Here is an 18,218-nt window from a genome sequence, read left to right as displayed (position 1 = left end):
ATTATTTTATTAATAACACTATAATTTTGTGATAAATAATTATGGTGCATTATATTTAATTTTACTTTAAATGAACCCCTTTAGATATTGATTATTTAAAGTCCACTGAGATCAAATTAAATTGTTTTATCACTATTAATTTGCTTAACCATATATATAATTTATATGTAAGCACAAAAATGATTGAATTGTGAGAAATAATAAATGGCATGTAAATTCAGATGTCCTTAAGATATTGAATTTAAACAACAAGTGAATTTAACCAGACCAAATTGCAGGTATTGTCTTCTAAAATTAATTAGAAATATTTAACATCCCAAGTTCACTAACCAACTTAGAGAAAGTGTTTTCATCAAGTGGTTTGGTGAAGATGTCTGCAATTTGATCTTCTGTGGGTACAAAATGTAACTCCACAGTGCCATTTGTGACATGCTCTCTGATAAAGTGATACCTGATATCAATGTGCTTTGTCCTTGAGTGCTGAACTGGATTGTTTGAGATTTCTATTGCACTTGTATTGTCACAAAATATTGGAATCTTTGATACCAATAGACCATAATCCTGGAGTTGGTTCCTCATCCACAAGATTTGAGCACAACAGCTTCCAGCAGCTATGTATTCATCTTTAGCAGTTGATGTGGATACTGAGTGCTGCTTCTTGCTATGCCAGGATACCAATCTTCTTCCAAAAAACTGACAGCTTCCTGATGTACTTTTCCGATCAATCTTACAACCTGCAAAATCAGAATCTGTATAGCCAACTAGGTCAAAACATGTACCTTTAAGGTACCAAATTCTAAGATTTGGAGTTCCCTTAAGGTACTTAAATATTCTTTCAACAGCTATTAAATGAGATTCTTTTGGTTCAGCTTGAAATCTAGCACATAGGCATGTTGCAAACATTATGTCTGGTCTACTTGCTGTGAGATAGAGTAATGAGCCTATCATACCTCTATAGCTTGTGATGTCAACTTTCTTACCAGTTTTGTCCTGATCAAGCTTGGAGGTTATTGGCATGGGAGTCTTTGCTAGAGCTGAATCTTCCAGATTATACTTCTTAAGAAGTTCTCTGATGTACTTAGATTGACAAATGAATATCCCATCTTTCCTTTGACTCACTTGTAATCCAAGAAAGTAGTTCAACTCTCCCATCATACTCATCTCGTACTTACTCTGCATTAGCTTAGAGAATCTCTTGCAAAGATCATCATGAGTAGAACCAAATATAATATCATCAACATATACTTGAACTGATATCATATCAGATTTATGCACTTTGTGAAACAGAGTTTTATCTATGACACCTCTAGTAAAACCATTTTCAAGTAAAAACTCAGAAAGAGTGTCATACCATATACTCGGAGCTTGCTTAAGACCATAGAGAACTTTGAATAGAAAGTATACAAAATCAGCCAGATTTGGATCTTCAAAACCAGGTGGTTGTTCCACATACACCTCTTCTTCTAGCTCTCCATTCAGGAATGCACTCTTCACGTTCATTTGATAAACTTTGAATTCTGAATGTGCTGTGAATGCCAGAAACATCCTGATTGCCTCAAGTCTAGCTACTGGTGCATAGGTTTCACCATAATCAATACCCTCTTCTTGAGAATAACATTTAGCTACCGATCTGGCTTTGTTCCTCGTTATAATGCCATCTTCATCTAGCTTGTTCCTGAATACACATTTAGTGCCTATCACTGACTTGTTCTTTGGTCGGGGTACCAGCTTCCACACTTTCTGCCTCTCAAACTGATTGAGTTCTTCTTGCATTGCAATAACCCAATCTGGATCTTCTAGTGCCTCATCCACTTTCTTAGGTTCCATTTCTGAAAGAAATCCTGAGAAGTGGCATTCATTCTGAGTGGCATGTCTAGTTCTTACTCCTGTGTCAGGATCGCCAATGATCAATTCAAAGGGATAGTCTCTATTCCAAACTCTTTGACGAGGCAGATAAGATCTTGATGTTTCCCCTTGTTTAGCCTGATGTTGAGTGTGAACTGTAGATCCTCTTCCTGCTCCCCCTGAGTTGCTGTCACCATGACTGGATGATTCTGATCTGTTTGTAATGGTTCTTGATGGAGTTGTTGTATGATTATCATGATCATTATTTCCACCATTATCATCACTTGATCCTGAATTAGCATTGCCCTAAACTACAGGCCTAGTTCTAGCAATTTCAGGTTCTATTATATCCAAAGGATCATCTGATAGATTCTCAAATTCCAGAGATTCGGAATCCTTTTCTCTCTACAGGCTTGCCAACCTGGTGTCGTCAAATGTTACATTAAGGCTTTCAATCACCTTCTGATCAGAAATCATATAAACCATGTAAGCTTTAGATTCCCGAGAGTAGCTAAGAAATATACCTTTTTCTGCTTTAGCATCAAACTTTCCTAGATGTTCATTTCCTTCCTTTAGCACAAAGCATTTGGCGCCAAATACGTGAAAGTATTTCAGTGTTGGTTTCTTGTCAGCCATAATCTCATAAGGAGTCTTGTCATGATCTTTGTTGATCAGGGTATGATTTTGAGTGTAACACGCTGTGTTGACAGCTTCATCCCAGAAGTAGGTGGGAAGTCTTGATTCACTTAGCATAGTCCTTGCTGCTTCAACCAAGGTACGATTCTTCATTTCAACTATCCCGTTTTGTTGAGGAGTCCTTGGGGATGAATACTGTCTCGAAATACCTTTCTCCGTACAAAATTCATTAAGAAATGCATTCTTGAATTCTGTCCCATTATCTGATCTGGTCTTTTTAACAGGTAATTTCGCTTCCAACTTAATCTTCTTTATATGATCCACTATTAGTCGAGGTGCTTCATCCTTGGATTGTAAAAACAACACCCATGTGTACTTGGAGAAACCATCGACCATTACTAAAGCATATATTTTCCTTGATAGTGACAATACGTTCACTGGACCAAATAAGTCCATGTGAATCAACTGAAGAGGTTCAGTTATACTTGTCATTTCCTTGCTTCTGTGCGATGCTTTCTTTGATTTCCCTTTTTCACATGCTTAACAGAGTCCTTCTTGACAGAATTCCATCTGTGGTAGTCCTCTCACTAGTTCTCTCTTGATTAGAGAGTTCATTGTCTTGAAGTTCAAGTGCGAGAGCTTCTTGTGCTATAACCAACTTAGATCTGATGAAGCTTTGCTGTAGAAACATCTGCTTACTCCATCACAGGTAGACTTCAAGTCAGCTATATACAGATTACCTTTCCTTACTCCCTGTAAAGCAAGCTTCTCATCTTTCCTATGGGAGATCAAACATCTTTCTATTCTGAAATCAACATTGTATCCCCTGTCACAGAATTGACTTATACTCAGGAGATTATGCTTTAATCCTTCCACAAGAGAGATATTCTCAATAATGATATTGCCAATTTTCAAATTACCATATCCCTTAGTAAATCCTTTGGTGTCATCTCCAAAGGTAACTATAGGGCCAGCTTTCTCAACCACACATGTGAGCATGGACTTTTCTCCTGTCATGTGCCTAGAACACCCACTGTCCAGAATCCACATGATCTTTTCTTTTCTTACCTTACCCTGCAAACACAGATTGATTAAGAAGACTTTGGTACCCAAGCTTTCTTGGGTCCTGAAGGTTTAGGGTAGAAACAGAATCAATAATTGAACCTTTAACAGGCTTAGCTTTCACTTTGGCTGGCTCCTTCTCAGTGTCAGTCTCAACAGAGTTGTCAAACTTAGAGATAGGAGTAACAGTCTTGTCTGGTGTGTGCTTATTACTCATGCTTATCTTAGTGTCGATGCAAGTGCTAGCAGTTGCATGAAAAGCTTTAAAATAATCAGACATGGTAACAAATGCATATGGCATACATCCAACTATACCACAAGGTTCATGAAAACTAGGCATGTTAAGCATGGCAGGCATACTGGAAGTTGCAATAGATTCTACTTTACCTTTAGTGCATGCATGTGTAAGATGTGCAACAAAATTGCAATTATTACAAAGCTTCCTAGATGTAGATGAGGAAGATGCAAAATCAGATTTCTTGTTAACACCTACATTGCCATTCCTATTCTTTTTAGTCTTAACCTTAGCACTCTTACCAGTCTTAGGATTAACTATAGGTTCTGGTTTCCTAAGAGTTTCAGGTTCCTTTTTATCCACCTTAGTACCTAGGACAGCTATGGATTTAGCTTTCGTAGCTGGAGCCTTAGGAGTCTTAGGGGATTCCTCTATCTTCTCTCTATCTTCAGCAATCAATTTCTCATTGATCAGCAAACTTACTTCATCCAAAGGTTCTGAAACAGACTCAGTGAATAAGGGAGATACAACATCCTTAATAACATATGGAACCTTTTCTGAGACAAACATGTTTATCTCTGATGTGCCACTACGTTTCTTACTGTTCAACTTAGAATAGTCAAGTCCTATTGAAGTCTTAGATTTAAATCTTTGACTATCTATTATCTCCTTCTGAGTCAGAGCTGCATTCTTAAACGCCTGTAATTTCTTTTCTAATTCAGCAATTTGGGTTCTAAGAATGGCATCTATGTCTGCATTGCACTTAACCTTATTCTCTAGATATTCATTCTTTTGCTTAAGGTCTTCTAGTCCAACTACAAGCAATTCTAGTTCTTCATTCCTAGAGGTTAAACTCTCAGATTTAAGAACTAACTTATCATTTTCCATTTTATATGCAAGCATGCTAGTATGAACATTATGCAATTCTAAAGTAAGTTCATGCACAGTAGATTTGTATTTAGATACAGACATTTCTATAGTGGTAAGTTCAGGAACCTGAGATGATCGTGGTGATTCCTCTGCAGAGTCTGCCATGAGAGCCAGATTTACATGCTCTTCCTCTTCATCCGAATCAGTATCATCCCGGCTTTTTCCTTCAGCGATGTAGGCTCTTCCTTTTAACTTTACCACATAAGCATTCAGCTTCTGTTTCAGCTTCTCATTCTTCCTTTTCAGATCTTCATAAGTTTCCTTCTTTTCATAGGAATCATTAGATTTTGCTGCCTTAGGCTTTCTGCAATCAGATGCAAAGTGCCCTAACTCATTACAGTTGTAGCATCTGGTTTTGCTCTTGTCAACCCAGCTTGACTTGTAGCCTCCTCTGGAGCTTGACCCTGACGAGTAGCTTCCTTTCTGAAATCTCCCTGATGAACCCCTTGGTTTGTAGTTGGGCTTTCTTCTGAATCTAACATGACTAAACTTTGCAGCCATGTAAGCCATAGATTTGTCCTCCAACTGTTCAAGTTCCTCTTGAGTATAGAACTCGTTTTCATCTTCTGGCTCACCATGAGTAATTTCAGCTACAATAATTTCTTGAATTGTTGAGGAGGGTGTAACCTTATTTTCTTGAGATTCTGGTTCACGAGCTACAAGTGCAATAGTTTTTGCAAGTGTCGTACTCTTACTATCAACAAAACCAGGTCCATAGATAATGGCTCTTTGCTCTTGCTCCAGCTCATGTGTTCTTAACTTACCATAGATCACATCCAGGGATATAGTGATAAAATCTGATATTTCCCTGATTGAAGTGTTCTTTTGTTCCAGGTGAACTGGGAGCGTCAGCATAAACTTTCTGTTAGACTCTCGTATGGGGTAGACTTTCCCTTGCAGTTTTAATTCACTTAACAGTCTTGTATATCTCTCAAAGAGTGAAGACAGTGCTTCTCCGGGTTGAAGTTTGAGTGCCTCATACTGAGTCGTCAGAATATCCATCCTGTTTTCTTTGACTTCCTCTGTTCCTTTCATCAAAAGCTCAATGGTCCCCCACATATCTTTTGCACTGTTACTTCCTAGAAGCTGATGGCTCATATCATTATCGGTCGATTCCACAATTATGAGTTGAAGATTTGTGTCCAGATTTATTAACTCCTTATCGGTTTCCGTGTATTTAGACGGATCCCTGGGAGAAGATGTGGAAGGAATTCTTATACCAGTTGCAGTTGTGGATTCAGCAATTACTTCCATCGGAACATAAGGTCCATTCAGTAGTATCCCAATGTAAAGTAGATTCGAAGCTTTCATAAACAGCATCATCTTTTTCTTCCATAGGTTGTAATTATCTCTGTCAAATGAAGGAACCTTTATGCTTCCAATTCTTTGGTTATTCATTTTCTTGGCGGAATTAAATTATTTAAAATTCAAAAAAAAATCAAGAAATGAGAATTTTTGAAAATTAAAAAATTTAAGAATTATTCAAGAACTTGTTTCTTTTTCCGGATCTTGATTTGTATGTCAATCAACAAGCTCTGATACCAATTGTTAGTCCCAAAGTATCGTAGAAGGGGGGGTTGAATATGATACCTATAATCTTTTTCGATTCATTTTAAGTTCTTCGTTAAAAGTATGAAATAAAAAATAATACAAAACAATTCGAGGAATATATTGTTTTATTAATATAAACCTTGAGGTTGGTACAATCTAATCAAAGCATTGATTAGCTACAATAAATTCAGCAGCATAACATTCTGTTTACAAGGATAATAAATTCAAGCTTTAATGGAGCTCTCGTAAACTGTCTGTATTTGCTGAAGAAGATAACTAACTGAATTGAATTACATTCACTTCAGTTTTGTAGTCTTTCAAAATTAAATGAACAGCTGGCCCATTCATGTCCACACAAATCATTTAACTTTGTTGCATTTAACTCAGTGAACAACACCTTCTGTGGCGACAAAGTTCCTCTGTATAGCCTCTGTGGCGACAGCTCTGTGGTGACACAATCACCCTGTATGGCCTCTGTGGCGACAGGTCTGTGGCGACACCTTCTCCTGTATGGCCTCTGTGATGACAAGCTCTCTGGCGACAGTATAGCCTCTGTGGCGACACACTCTCCCTGTATTGCCTTAAGCAATTTTTTCTAACATCTTCTGTGGCGATAGGGGCTTCTGTGGTGACAGAGGTGCCTTAGAGCAAATCCTATGTGGTTACTTCTCCTGTGGCGACAGGGGTTCCTTAGTGTCTTTACTTAGAATATTTTTGGTTCTTTGTCAAGTCACTCTTCAGTGTATCAATCATTTTTCTTCTGTTAATTGAATCAAAATACTTCCTTGAAATGCTGATGCTTGGTGCATTGGTCTGGTTCGCAAACAACTAGCCTTGAGAGGATCCTGACTCAATTTGTCTTATGATTCAGAGTTGATACATGCTGATGTTTATCCACTATTTTTTTCACTGAACCCTTGATTTGTAACACTTGAAGTCAATACATGCAGCTGATACTTAAAGCCTCCTGACGTCTTATTCTTCATGGCTGCTTGAACATAGTAATGAACTTCTTCCCATGAGCTGTACGAGAGCTTAATGAATCATTCACATCATTTGGTTCTTTGTGTTTATCATGTCTTCATCTGAAGGGTTCATGTGCTTCACCATTTAATAATGTTTATATGTTTTGTTTTCATGTTGAGTTATAAATCCTCGATTACATGTCACATTACATTATGCTTTACAACCATGAACACGCGGAGAGAATGAAGCCCGCCATCGAACTATGAGAGAGGGGTCAGCAATTATACCCCACTGGCAGCATCCATTGATCATATCTTCGAGGTAAATAATGATAGAGGAATCTTCAAGAAACCAGACCGTCTAACTTCAAGGCAGAGTATAGTCAAGAAGAAGTATTGTGATTATCATGAGTCTAACGGCCATGACACCCATGAGTGTCATCACCTAAAAGATGAAATTGAGGAATTGATCAAGGCTGGGTACCTGGGAGAATGGATTGACAGGGTGAAACGACGCAGGGAAAGCGATGACAAGGTAAGGATGAAAGACAGCCCCTGCGGGTGGAAGATGTTGAAAAAATAGCAGAAGTTAAGTTTCAGAGGGCTGGCAGTATCAGGGCAATTTTTGGGGGACACCCTTTTGTTGGTGATAGTAATCGAGCATTGGAAAGAAATGCGAGAGAGGCACGGCATCCGCCGCTCACCAACATTATTAATTTGGAAGATAGACCTCCAAAAATATTCAAAGGAGAGTCAGCTGATATTACGTTCAGGGAGAGAGAGTCAAGATGGGTACATCATCCCCATAACGATGTGCTGGTAATAACTATGCTTATTGGGGCAATGAACGCGCATCGGGTCTTCTTGGACAACAGGAGTTCTGCGAACATCTTGTATTACAGCACATACAAAAAATTGGGTTTCCCGGATAGCGACATGTATTTTGAAGATGCACACGTCTATGGCTTTACTGGAGAAGTAGTGAGAGTTATGGGTTCGGTTAGGCTTCCCGTCACACTTGGGGAAGGAGCTTTGTCGGTCACTCAAATGATAGATTTTAAAGTGCTGGATCAGGATTCTGCGCACAACGTGTTGGTCGGCAGACCTTGGTTACGAGCGTTCAGGGTGATAACCTCGATACATCACTTGATGATAAAGTTCCCAACACCTAACGGAGTAGGCAGTCTGAGAGGGTCGCAATACGAGTCACGCGACTGCTATCACAAGGTTGTTAAGGAATTCCGCAGGAGAAGATACGAGGGGAAGGGTCTTCCATTTTAGGGAGCGGAGGACATTCATGTGAAACCAAGTGGAGAGGTTCATGCCCACTATTTCGTGGAAGGCCCGGAGGAGGAGGAAACCCATATCACCGGGACTTCTGTTTTGACGTTGGGGAATGTTTCGAGGATCCGTAGTGTGGAAGAATTTGTGGTGAACCATACAGAGGAGATCATGCAAAAGGAGGTTAACGGGGAAAAATTGGAAGGAAGAAGTGAGATTTTGCAAAGTCTCGAAAATAACCTCAAGGTGGATGCTCCTGAAAAAGAGGACGCGCCCTTGAAAAGTAAAAATGAAATTAAGGTTGATGCTCCTCCAAATGAGGATGCGCCCTCCACACCTACGTTGCATAACATCACGCCTTTTCCTGAGTTAGATGCTCTCGCTCATGGGGACGCGCCCTCAGATGCAAGAGTGGAAGTCGAGGACCCCCGAGACTTTGATTTCGATTTGGATCCAAGGATCCCCGTGCCCGCCGAAAAGACGGGACCGGCCGAAGACACAATATCTATTCCGGTCGACAAAGATGACCCGAACAAGGTTTTGAAAGTGGGATCCCAGTTAAGTGATGAAATGAGGGAAAGTCTTACCTGCTTCTTAATTACAAATCTTGATGTCTTTGCATGGAGTCATTCAGAAATGGAGGAAATTGACCCAGGAGTAATGTGTCACCGGTTGAATATCTTCCCGAATTGTACGGGCATACGTCAAAAATGCCGCCCGGTGGGCGGGGAAAGGGCGATAGCATTAAAAGAAGAAGTAGACTGGTTGTTGGAGGTGGGACTAATCGAAGAATCCTTCTACCCCGAATGGCTTGCAAATCCAGTGCTTGTGAAAAAGCCGAACGGGAAATGGAGGACGTGTGTGGATTTCACAGATCTCAATAAGGCATGTCCAAAGGATAGCTTCCCGCTCCCACGAATTGATCAGTTGGTTGACGCGATAGCAGGGCATGCCTTGCTGAGTTTTATGGATGCATACTCTGATTACAATCAAATTCCGATGTATGGTCCCGATCAAGAGCATACATCCTTCATCATTGACAAGGGGTTATACTGTTACATAGGAATGCCATTTGGTTTGATTAACGCTGGAGCAACCTACCAGCGGTTGGTAAACATGATGTTCAAGAACCAAATTGGGAGAACCATGGAGGTGTATGTGGATGATATGCTGGTAAAGTCCAAGGCGGTGAATGACCATATCAAGCAAATGATGGAAATGTTTAACATTCTAAGGAGGTTTTGCATGAAGTTAAACCCATAAAAGTGTGTGTTCGGCGTGGAGTCGGGCAAGTTTCTCGGGTTCATCGTCAACCATAGGGGAATTGAGGCCAACCCCGCAAAGATCAAGGCACTGTTGGATATGAAATCGCCCACCAACGTGAAATAAGTACAAAGTCTAACTGGGAGGATTGCTGCGCTGAATCGATTTGTTTCCAAATCTTCTGATAGATGCAAGGAATTCTTTGATTGAGTTGGCAGGGAATGACTTTGTATGGACACCAGAATGTGAAGAGGCTTTCAGAAAGATCAAGGAGCAACTGGGAAACCCTTTCATGCTGTCAAAACCGTTAGATGGAGAATCTCTAGTACTGTACCTCGCAATGTCTGAGTATTCAATCAGCGCAGTTCTGGTAAGAGAGGAAGATGGGCAGCAGTCACCAGTGTACTACGTGAGCAAATGGTTGCATGATGCTGAAACTCGCTACACAAGCATGAAAAAGCTGGTTTATGCCCTGATCCTTGTATCAAGAAAATTACGGCCATATTTCCAGGCCCATAGAGTTGAAGTCCGTACGGCATACCCGCTACGGCAAGTCCTTCACAAAGCAGAGTCATCGGGAAGAATGCTGAAGTGGGCTGTGGAGTTGGGACAGTTTGATTTGGAATATGAGCCCCGGACAGCGACTAAAGGGCAAGCCTTAGCTGATTTCTTGTTGGAATTTGATTCTGAAGTTGATGACAAGGCTTTGGTGATGCTATATCCACCTCATGTTGAGGAGTCTTTGGAGGAATTTCCACATCCCTGGTGGATCTTGCATGTGGATGGGGTAGTTAACAATGGAAGAGCAGGTGCGGGTATAGTACTCGTGTCTCTAGAAGGCCATCATCTGATGAGCGCAATTCATTTCAAGTTTTATGCAACAAATAATGATGCGGAGTATGAAGCGTTGATTAATGGCCTAAAGATCGCTTTGGAAATCGGAGTGCGATAGCTAATTGCGAGAAGTGACTCAGAGCTGGTGGTGAATCAGGTGAATGGGGGATTTTAAGCGCGATGCCCACGAATAGAATTATACTTGAGATGCACACAGCGCCTGATTGGAATGTTCAAAGAAGTGAGGTTGAAATGTGTGTCGCGGGTGAAGAACAGTAACGCGGATGCTCTAGAAAAAATGGGGTCGCAACAAGAGGCTGTGTTGTTAGGATTCATACCCCTTGAGATCCAGGAAATTCCTAGTATCCTAGAGATAGAAATTATGCAAGTGGATGAGGCTCCCAAGGAAACATGGATGACGCCCATTCTACCTTACATTCATAAGGGAACACTCCCTGAGGATAAGTTCAAAGCTCGTCGACTCCGCTATCAGATTGCAAGGTATGTGGTGTACGATGAAGTTCTGTACAAGAGAGGCTTCAATCAACCGCTGCTTAGATGTGTTGACGAAGAAGAAGGAAATTATATCTTAAGAGAAGTGCATGAAAGAATCTGTGGCAATCACTCGGGGGTAGCTCATTAGCGATGAAAGTTTTGTGCCAGGGATATTATTGGCCTACAATGAAAGAGGATGCTGCAAATTTCGTCAGGGCATGTGATCGCTGCCAGCGTTTTGCAAACTACTCATCTATGCCAGCAACGCTCTTGACGTTTATGATAAGCCCGTGGCCATTTTCCAAGTGGGGGATAGATCTTATTGGGGAGTTTCCCAAGGCTAAAGGGGATGTCAAATATGCGGTGGTCGCAGTTAATTACTTTACTAAGTGGGCGGAGGCTATGCCGTTGGCAACCATCATGGCAAAGAAAATCAGAGATTTTGTCTTTAACTCCATCGTGTGCAGGTTTGGAATCCCGTACAAGATTGTATCTGACAACGGAAAGCAATTTGACAGCAAGGAGTTGCGACAACTGTGTGGGGATTTAAAAATTAAGAAGGAGTTTGTGGCGGTCTATCATCCTCAAAGCAATGGACAGACAGAAGCTGTGAATAAAATAATAAAGCATACCCTCAAAGCCAAGCTGGAAGAGTGCAAAGGAAATTGGCCTGAAGAACTCCCGAAAGTGATGTGGTCATACAACACTACACCACGATCTACTACGGGAGAAACTCCGTTTATGCTTACTTACGGCTATGAAGCTATGGTCCCCGTGAAATTTGGTTCAGGATCGCTTCGCAGAGACCGTTACACAGAGGAGGATGCAGAGATTAATCAAAGGCTTCATTTGGATCTCTTGGAAGAAACAAGGGAAAATTCTCAGCTGAGCCTCGCAACGTATCAGCAACGTGCCGCAAGGTATTATAACAAGAAGGTTAAGGGACAATTGCTGAAGGTAGGATATTTGGTACTTAGGAAGGTGATGCCCAACACGAAGAACCCCCAACATGGAGTGTTTGGAGCTAATTGAGAAGGACCATACAAGATAAAGGCCATATTGTGGAAAGGGACTTATCACCTTGAAGATATGGAAGGGAAGCTGGTTCTGCGAGCGTGGAACGCGGAACATCTCTGAAAGTATTATCAGTAAGGCACGGCTTTGGCCCCTTATGTACCTCTTTTATTATATTTTAGGGCTATTCCCAGATTATAGACTAGAATTACATAAATTCCTCCTATCCTAGGGGGGTAGTGCATGTACTACTTACCTTAGAACTAGTTGAAGGGTCATTTTTCTAAATAAATTTTCCACAGAGCATAGTGGCCATGGGACTGGTGCACTTCTGACATCAGAGTGCATTATTAATAAAAAAACTTTGAAAATTTCCCAAAGGGCTGTTTATTTGTTGATTTACTTAGTTGCATGACGCGTCCTAGCCATAGGGCGCGCCCTGAGTGATAGTTCTATACAGATGTTAATTGAAGTAGTGGCTGTCAAAAGGGACAACAAAACTCAAGTGAAAATGGAACTAAGACGCACACTATTCCCAAGGACGCGCCCAAGTTATCTTGGTTGATGCTCCGACAATTTTATGTTTCTTTAATGTTGACAAAACATAATTAAGAGGCAAGACGCATATTTACAAAAGACGCGCCCCACACGCTCTATCTTATCTAAATGCACAAGTGCAGCATGATATCATGCTCGTTAAAAATCCACTATCCAGACAATTCTATCCAGACGCGTCCAAATAAAAAGGATGCGCCCATTAATAACACATGCTTAATATGTGATAGTAGAAAGAATAACAATGTTTCAAATGTGACGCGTCCTCCGTACAGGACGCGCTCATACTTGTGACAGAGTAAAGTTGATAAAGAAAAAGATATGCAGAGAAAAATTAAAGAGAAATATCATGAAAAGGTGCAAGCAAAAGGAGTTCAAAAGTAATCATTACAATTTGTAAGGCTTCAAGGGGCCCGCACCCTTAAATAGTTCAGCTAAAAAAAACTCCATGAAATAAACATAGGACGCGTCCTAGGCAGGAGGCGCGTCCTGAGGCTTGTCTTGGTTGTCTGCATGAGGAGGTTGAGTCTGAAGCGGAGTAGGAGCAGGGGACGCGTCCTCTTCCTCCAAGCCTAGAAAAATTATTTTACTCTTAGTGGAATCCGCAGCCCTGATTCTGAAGTCATTGACCCATATCTGGGTGTCTGCATCGAACTTAGAAAAAGAGTACTCTGGGTCATTTGCAATAAACCCAGAGCACCATTCTTCGAACCCAACTGCGAAGCCATTTTGATAGACTAGCTTTTTCTCCTCTTTCCACCCATGCAGCCTGTCATCGTTTAGAGTGTCAAGCTCTAGCTGCATGGTGGAATTTAGTGTGATAACACTCTCCATCGTTTTCTACATAGAGGAGACATTACCTTCCAACACAGCTTTCTCCGCCTCAAGACGCGTCTTGTCCTCCTCCAGACGCCTGATCTCGGCGTCCTTTTCTTGGGCAAGCAGATTAATGTACTTTTCCAGAGATTTTATCTTATCTTCAGCTTGGCTCTTTGCAGTATCGGTGGTAGCAATACGCGCCCTAAATCTTGCAGACATGTTAGCACTTTGCCTAGCGTGCAGATGAGGCTCAGCTGCAGCTCTCACCATTGCCTCCTCTGTATGTTGCTCAGTCCTGAAACTCCAACCCCTGACTTCATCCTCAATAAAGTCGCCAACCGAGGACATGCCCAGATATCTGAGAACGAAAGATTGGTCGTCAGGGACAGTCTTTTGATGCTTTAAGGGCGCGTCCTCCTTCTCAGGGATGTCCAGCACTGTGGTATCGATGATTTTTGGTGGGGGAAGGTGTCACAGCAGGAGTAGGATCCTTAGCTTTGGGATCAGATTTTGCATGAGCCTGCTTCTTGGCTCTCAGCTTTTTGAAAGCCCCAATCGCGAATCCCTTTGGAAGAGAAGTCATATATGTGACATGAGTACAGAAAAAGCGTTAGCCAGATGAGGTAGACGCGTCCTTATAGTAGGACGCGCCATAAGCATAATTTAAAGATAAAGGTACGGATGTCAATTAGAATGCATATGAACATATATAAATGCATGAAGCTGTGTAGAGACATGAAAAGTGCATCTATGGGGTCACGACGCGTCCTAAACATATGACGCGTCCAAGATAGAGGACACAACGCTCATATCATGGACTATGAGAATGGTATAAGTGACAAACTAACAACAGAGGAGGATGCTCCCCAGAGCAAAGACGCATCTTAAGCCATAAAGTAGGATATGGGAAATGTTTACAAGTTAGATTAAGGTTATGCATGTAAGAGAAGGGGTAAATGTGTGCATGACGCGTCGTTAACGAGAGACGTGTCCAAATGATTCTTACCTTACTCTAGATCTACTTGTCTACTGATGTCTAGTTGGACAAGTTCTTTTGCGTTTAACCTTCTAGCTTTCTCAGATGCAGTTAGGACGGGTTTTCCATTATAAAAATCATGGTATTTATAAATGGAGCCAACCTTGCAGACAAAGCCCCAATCGTTTTGAGATTGGCCTCCGTGATCATGTCCTTAAGATTAAAGTGCTTCTCGGCATACTTCAACACCTTCGCAGCTCTCTTTTTCTTTCTTCCTGTTAGCTCTTTCTGAGTTCTTTTATCTAAGGAAGAGAGATGAGGGTTACAAAAAGGAGAAAGGAAAAAATAACAAAGGAAAAGACGCATCTTGCAGGAGAGGACGCATCATAGATATTGCACTTACTTGGCTCTAAGTTAAAACGAACACGAGCCCTTTTAACATCATAGATGTAGAAGAATGGCTCCTTCCAATCTCGTTCATGGCTGATTTTTCCCTCATTAAACCCTTTGTTGTTCAACCACTTGTTGACAACCAAAAAGTGGTAGCCTGGGATGGACTTCCTGATGCTGTAGAAAAAGCTAAACTCTTTCATAGAGGGCGTGCCCAACCCAAGGTTGTGGTACATAATGTATAGAGCCCATGCTAACTTGTACGAATTTGGAGACAGTTGAATGGGGGCAACATCATACCATTTCAGGATCTTTTTTATGTAGGGGTGCAAGGGCGCGCCCATACCTAAAGAAATAAGCTTTGGGGTTAGAACCATTCTTGGAATTCTCAGATTTTCCACATTAAAGATATGAGGCCTCATCATCCTGAGAGGACGCGCCCAGATTCCCTCCATGTCATAGAACTTCATGGTCCACCCAATCTCTAGATCAGTTGCAGTAGATTTCATCCCAACACAAGCTAATTTGTTTTCTCTCTTCCTCCAAGTATTCTTTTCAGTCTCAGGGAGGTCCTCCAGTTCTTTCCAATAAAAATCAAGCTCTACATCGCTGGGTTCCCAATATTTTAGTGGGAAAACAGACTGTTGAGGAGAAATTGTGTATTTTTCAGGTTCTGGGGCTCTTCCCTCAAATTCACCCTCGCTGTGAGGAGAGGGTGCGTCTTGGACAGGAGATGCGTCTTGAGAAGCTGGCGCATCCTGAGAAGGAGACGCGTCCTCATCTGAAACGATCATGCGTAGGGGTGTTGGCTGGTTGTGGGTACAATTTCATCATTCGTCCAATCTTCGATGGCGGCCCTAGCATGGAGAATTGGAGTTCTTTTGCGTTTGAGTCCTTTATTTTTCATTCTTGAGCTTATGGGGATGTGATTTATAGAATCGGAACTGGAGTCAGATATTATAGAGGTCTTTGATTTGAGAGATTCAAAGACGCGTCATTCTTATTTAAGGAAGGAGCCCGTCCTATGAGATTCAGGGAAGTCGGGTTTGAAAGAGATCAAATGTGGGGAATAAATCCCAAGGCGTTTGTTGAGAACTTTGAATGGATAGAAAGGTGACGAAGAAGACGCGACCTCCAGCTGCAAAATAAGGAAGAAAAATTTGAGGACGCGTCCACATATATAAAAAAAAAGAGAAGAAGAAAGAGGGAAGATACTGGATGAAAGAGATATGTCTTAAGTCCAATCATGTATGAGGATTTAGGAATAACTTTTATGTAATCTGTTTTGATTTCATTGATATTAATAAAAGACTTGTTTTGTTTTTATTGCGGGCTCTATCTATTTAAATATTTAAATAAGATATACCACAGTTTAGAGTAAAGCTTTTTATTGATTGTGATGAGATCATAATAAAGAGACCTAAAAGATGATAACTCTAAACTTAAATAGTTCCTGGTCGTAGGATTACTAACTGGTAATTAATAATCCGCAAAGATCGGTACATACTATACTTGTTTCATTATGAAGGATGTCTGTTCTCATAGACATTTGTGTGGTGACACTATAGCTAGTATGTAGGTGCTTATTATAGAATAAGTTCACTGAACATGACTCACACAGCTGAACAACTGATGGAGTTCACTCACGTGTCAGCAGTTGTTCACATAGTGATAGTTGTACAAGTATCCTTAGATTTGAGGTCATCATAGTCATCTTGTGTACACTGAACTATGCTTTGGTTTAGTTCTTAGTCTCAAGGGACAATTATAAGGGCTCTACTGGGTATAGGAATTCGTACACGAAGATAGTGTATGATCAATAAAGGATCTACCCCTTCACGTGAAGGAAGAGAATGTTCAATGCTGATCCACTTATGCTAGTTCAGGAATCTCTGGCCAGAGTGAATGAAATTAGGAAGGAGTTTCTAATTTACATTAAATAGAACTAAGCATAGTGAATGGGAAAGCAAGTGATTAAATAAGATAGGCTTGACACAAGTTCCATGCCTTGTATTTAATCGTGACATTGCAGGGTAGAAGGAATTGATTGTACGGTAACTACTCACTAAATAGGTTCTTGGTATTCTAAGCAGTGAATTCGTATTATCCGGATAGTCGCGATATGCTGAGAAGTATCCCTCACGATGTAGAATAAATATGATTAATTAATTAATCATATTTAATGAATTAGTGAATTTATATAAATAATGATAAAATAGTTTTATTATTATTTATTTCTACTATCGGCTTAATATTAAACCTACAGGGTCACACCATAAAAGAGAATGATTTAATGATGGAGGAATTAATTAATAATGGATGATAATTATTTATTTATGAAATAAATAATTAATTGGAAAATTTAATAATTGATTAAATGAGATTTAATTGATTATAAATTAATTAAGAAAAGGTTCTTAATATTATTAATTAAGAATTTAATTTTTGGAAATTAAATCAAGTGAAAGAATTATTTCTAAAGAGTTTAGAAAAAGAATTAATAATTAAAAGGTGTTTTAATTATTAGTAAGAATAATAAAGGGTTAATAATAATAATAATATTTTATGGGAAAATTTTCAGCTGAAAATTTTGCCTATAAATATACTATTATAGACCCTATTTTTGCCTCAACCAAAAAAATTTACAAAATCCTAATTCTCTCCATCTCCTCCTCCTTCATTACATCGTTTTCTTGGTGGATACTGTAGGAGTGCTTCACACTTGAGGAGCAGCTGCTAAGGATCTCCGTTCATCATTTTTGGATCACCATTAAAGACCTCCATCTTTCCATTAACGTAAAACTTCTTAAGGTAAACATACTGAACTACGAATTAAATATTATTTTTCGCATGGATCCTGCGGAGGGTTTCGTTTTTTTTTAAGATTTAAATTTACGTTTTCGCTGCGTTTATGTGCTAAAAACCCTTCAATGGCATCAGAGCTACTTGCGAAAAGTTTTTAATTCGTTTATGTGTTTAACTGTTTTCGATATATGAGCATGTAACGTAATTCGCCATGATTTGATGTTGATATAATATGCTTATATATGTATGATTTTGAATATATGATATTCATGTGAGTTGTATAATCATAAGATGATTATGTAATCTGTATATATACTGATATATACATGATTTATGTTTGTTCTAATTATGAGAATCATATTAGATACGGATTCTGAATTGGCTGGTGCAGATTTGTTGAAATCTGGGTCTGGTGTCCGATTTACGCAAACGAATACCCTATTCCATAGGTAAACGAGCGTCTGAACAAAACTGATAGCAAAAGCTATCAACGACTCATCTGTAAGGCGTTTGACGTCGTTTACTGCCCATAAACAGTGATTTTTGTTTTTGTGATTTGATT

The 18,218-nt window shown here is 40.1% G+C and overlaps 2 protein-coding genes across 2 annotated transcripts; both read left to right on the top strand.

Moving 5' to 3' along the window:
- The first annotated feature begins 8,052 nt into the window (after positions 1-8,052).
- LOC141679433 (uncharacterized) lies at positions 8,053-9,768 on the top strand. The gene is made up of 3 exons (XM_074485936.1): positions 8,053-8,349; positions 8,506-8,688; positions 8,806-9,768. Exons 1-3 carry the CDS (start codon positions 8,053-8,055, stop codon positions 9,766-9,768), a joined length of 1,443 nt encoding a protein of 480 aa, XP_074342037.1.
- A 340-nt stretch (positions 9,769-10,108) lies between these two features.
- Positions 10,109-10,720, top strand: LOC141679432 (uncharacterized). Its single transcript, XM_074485935.1, has one exon. It carries the CDS (start codon positions 10,109-10,111, stop codon positions 10,718-10,720), a length of 612 nt encoding a protein of 203 aa, XP_074342036.1.
- Positions 10,721-18,218: the final 7,498 nt, after the last annotated feature.

This window comes from Apium graveolens, chromosome 8 (genome assembly GCF_009905375.1).
Source record: "Apium graveolens cultivar Ventura chromosome 8, ASM990537v1, whole genome shotgun sequence".
NCBI classification, from domain to species: Eukaryota; Viridiplantae; Streptophyta; class Magnoliopsida; order Apiales; family Apiaceae; genus Apium; species Apium graveolens.
This window is presented reverse-complemented; position numbering and strand designations above follow the sequence as displayed.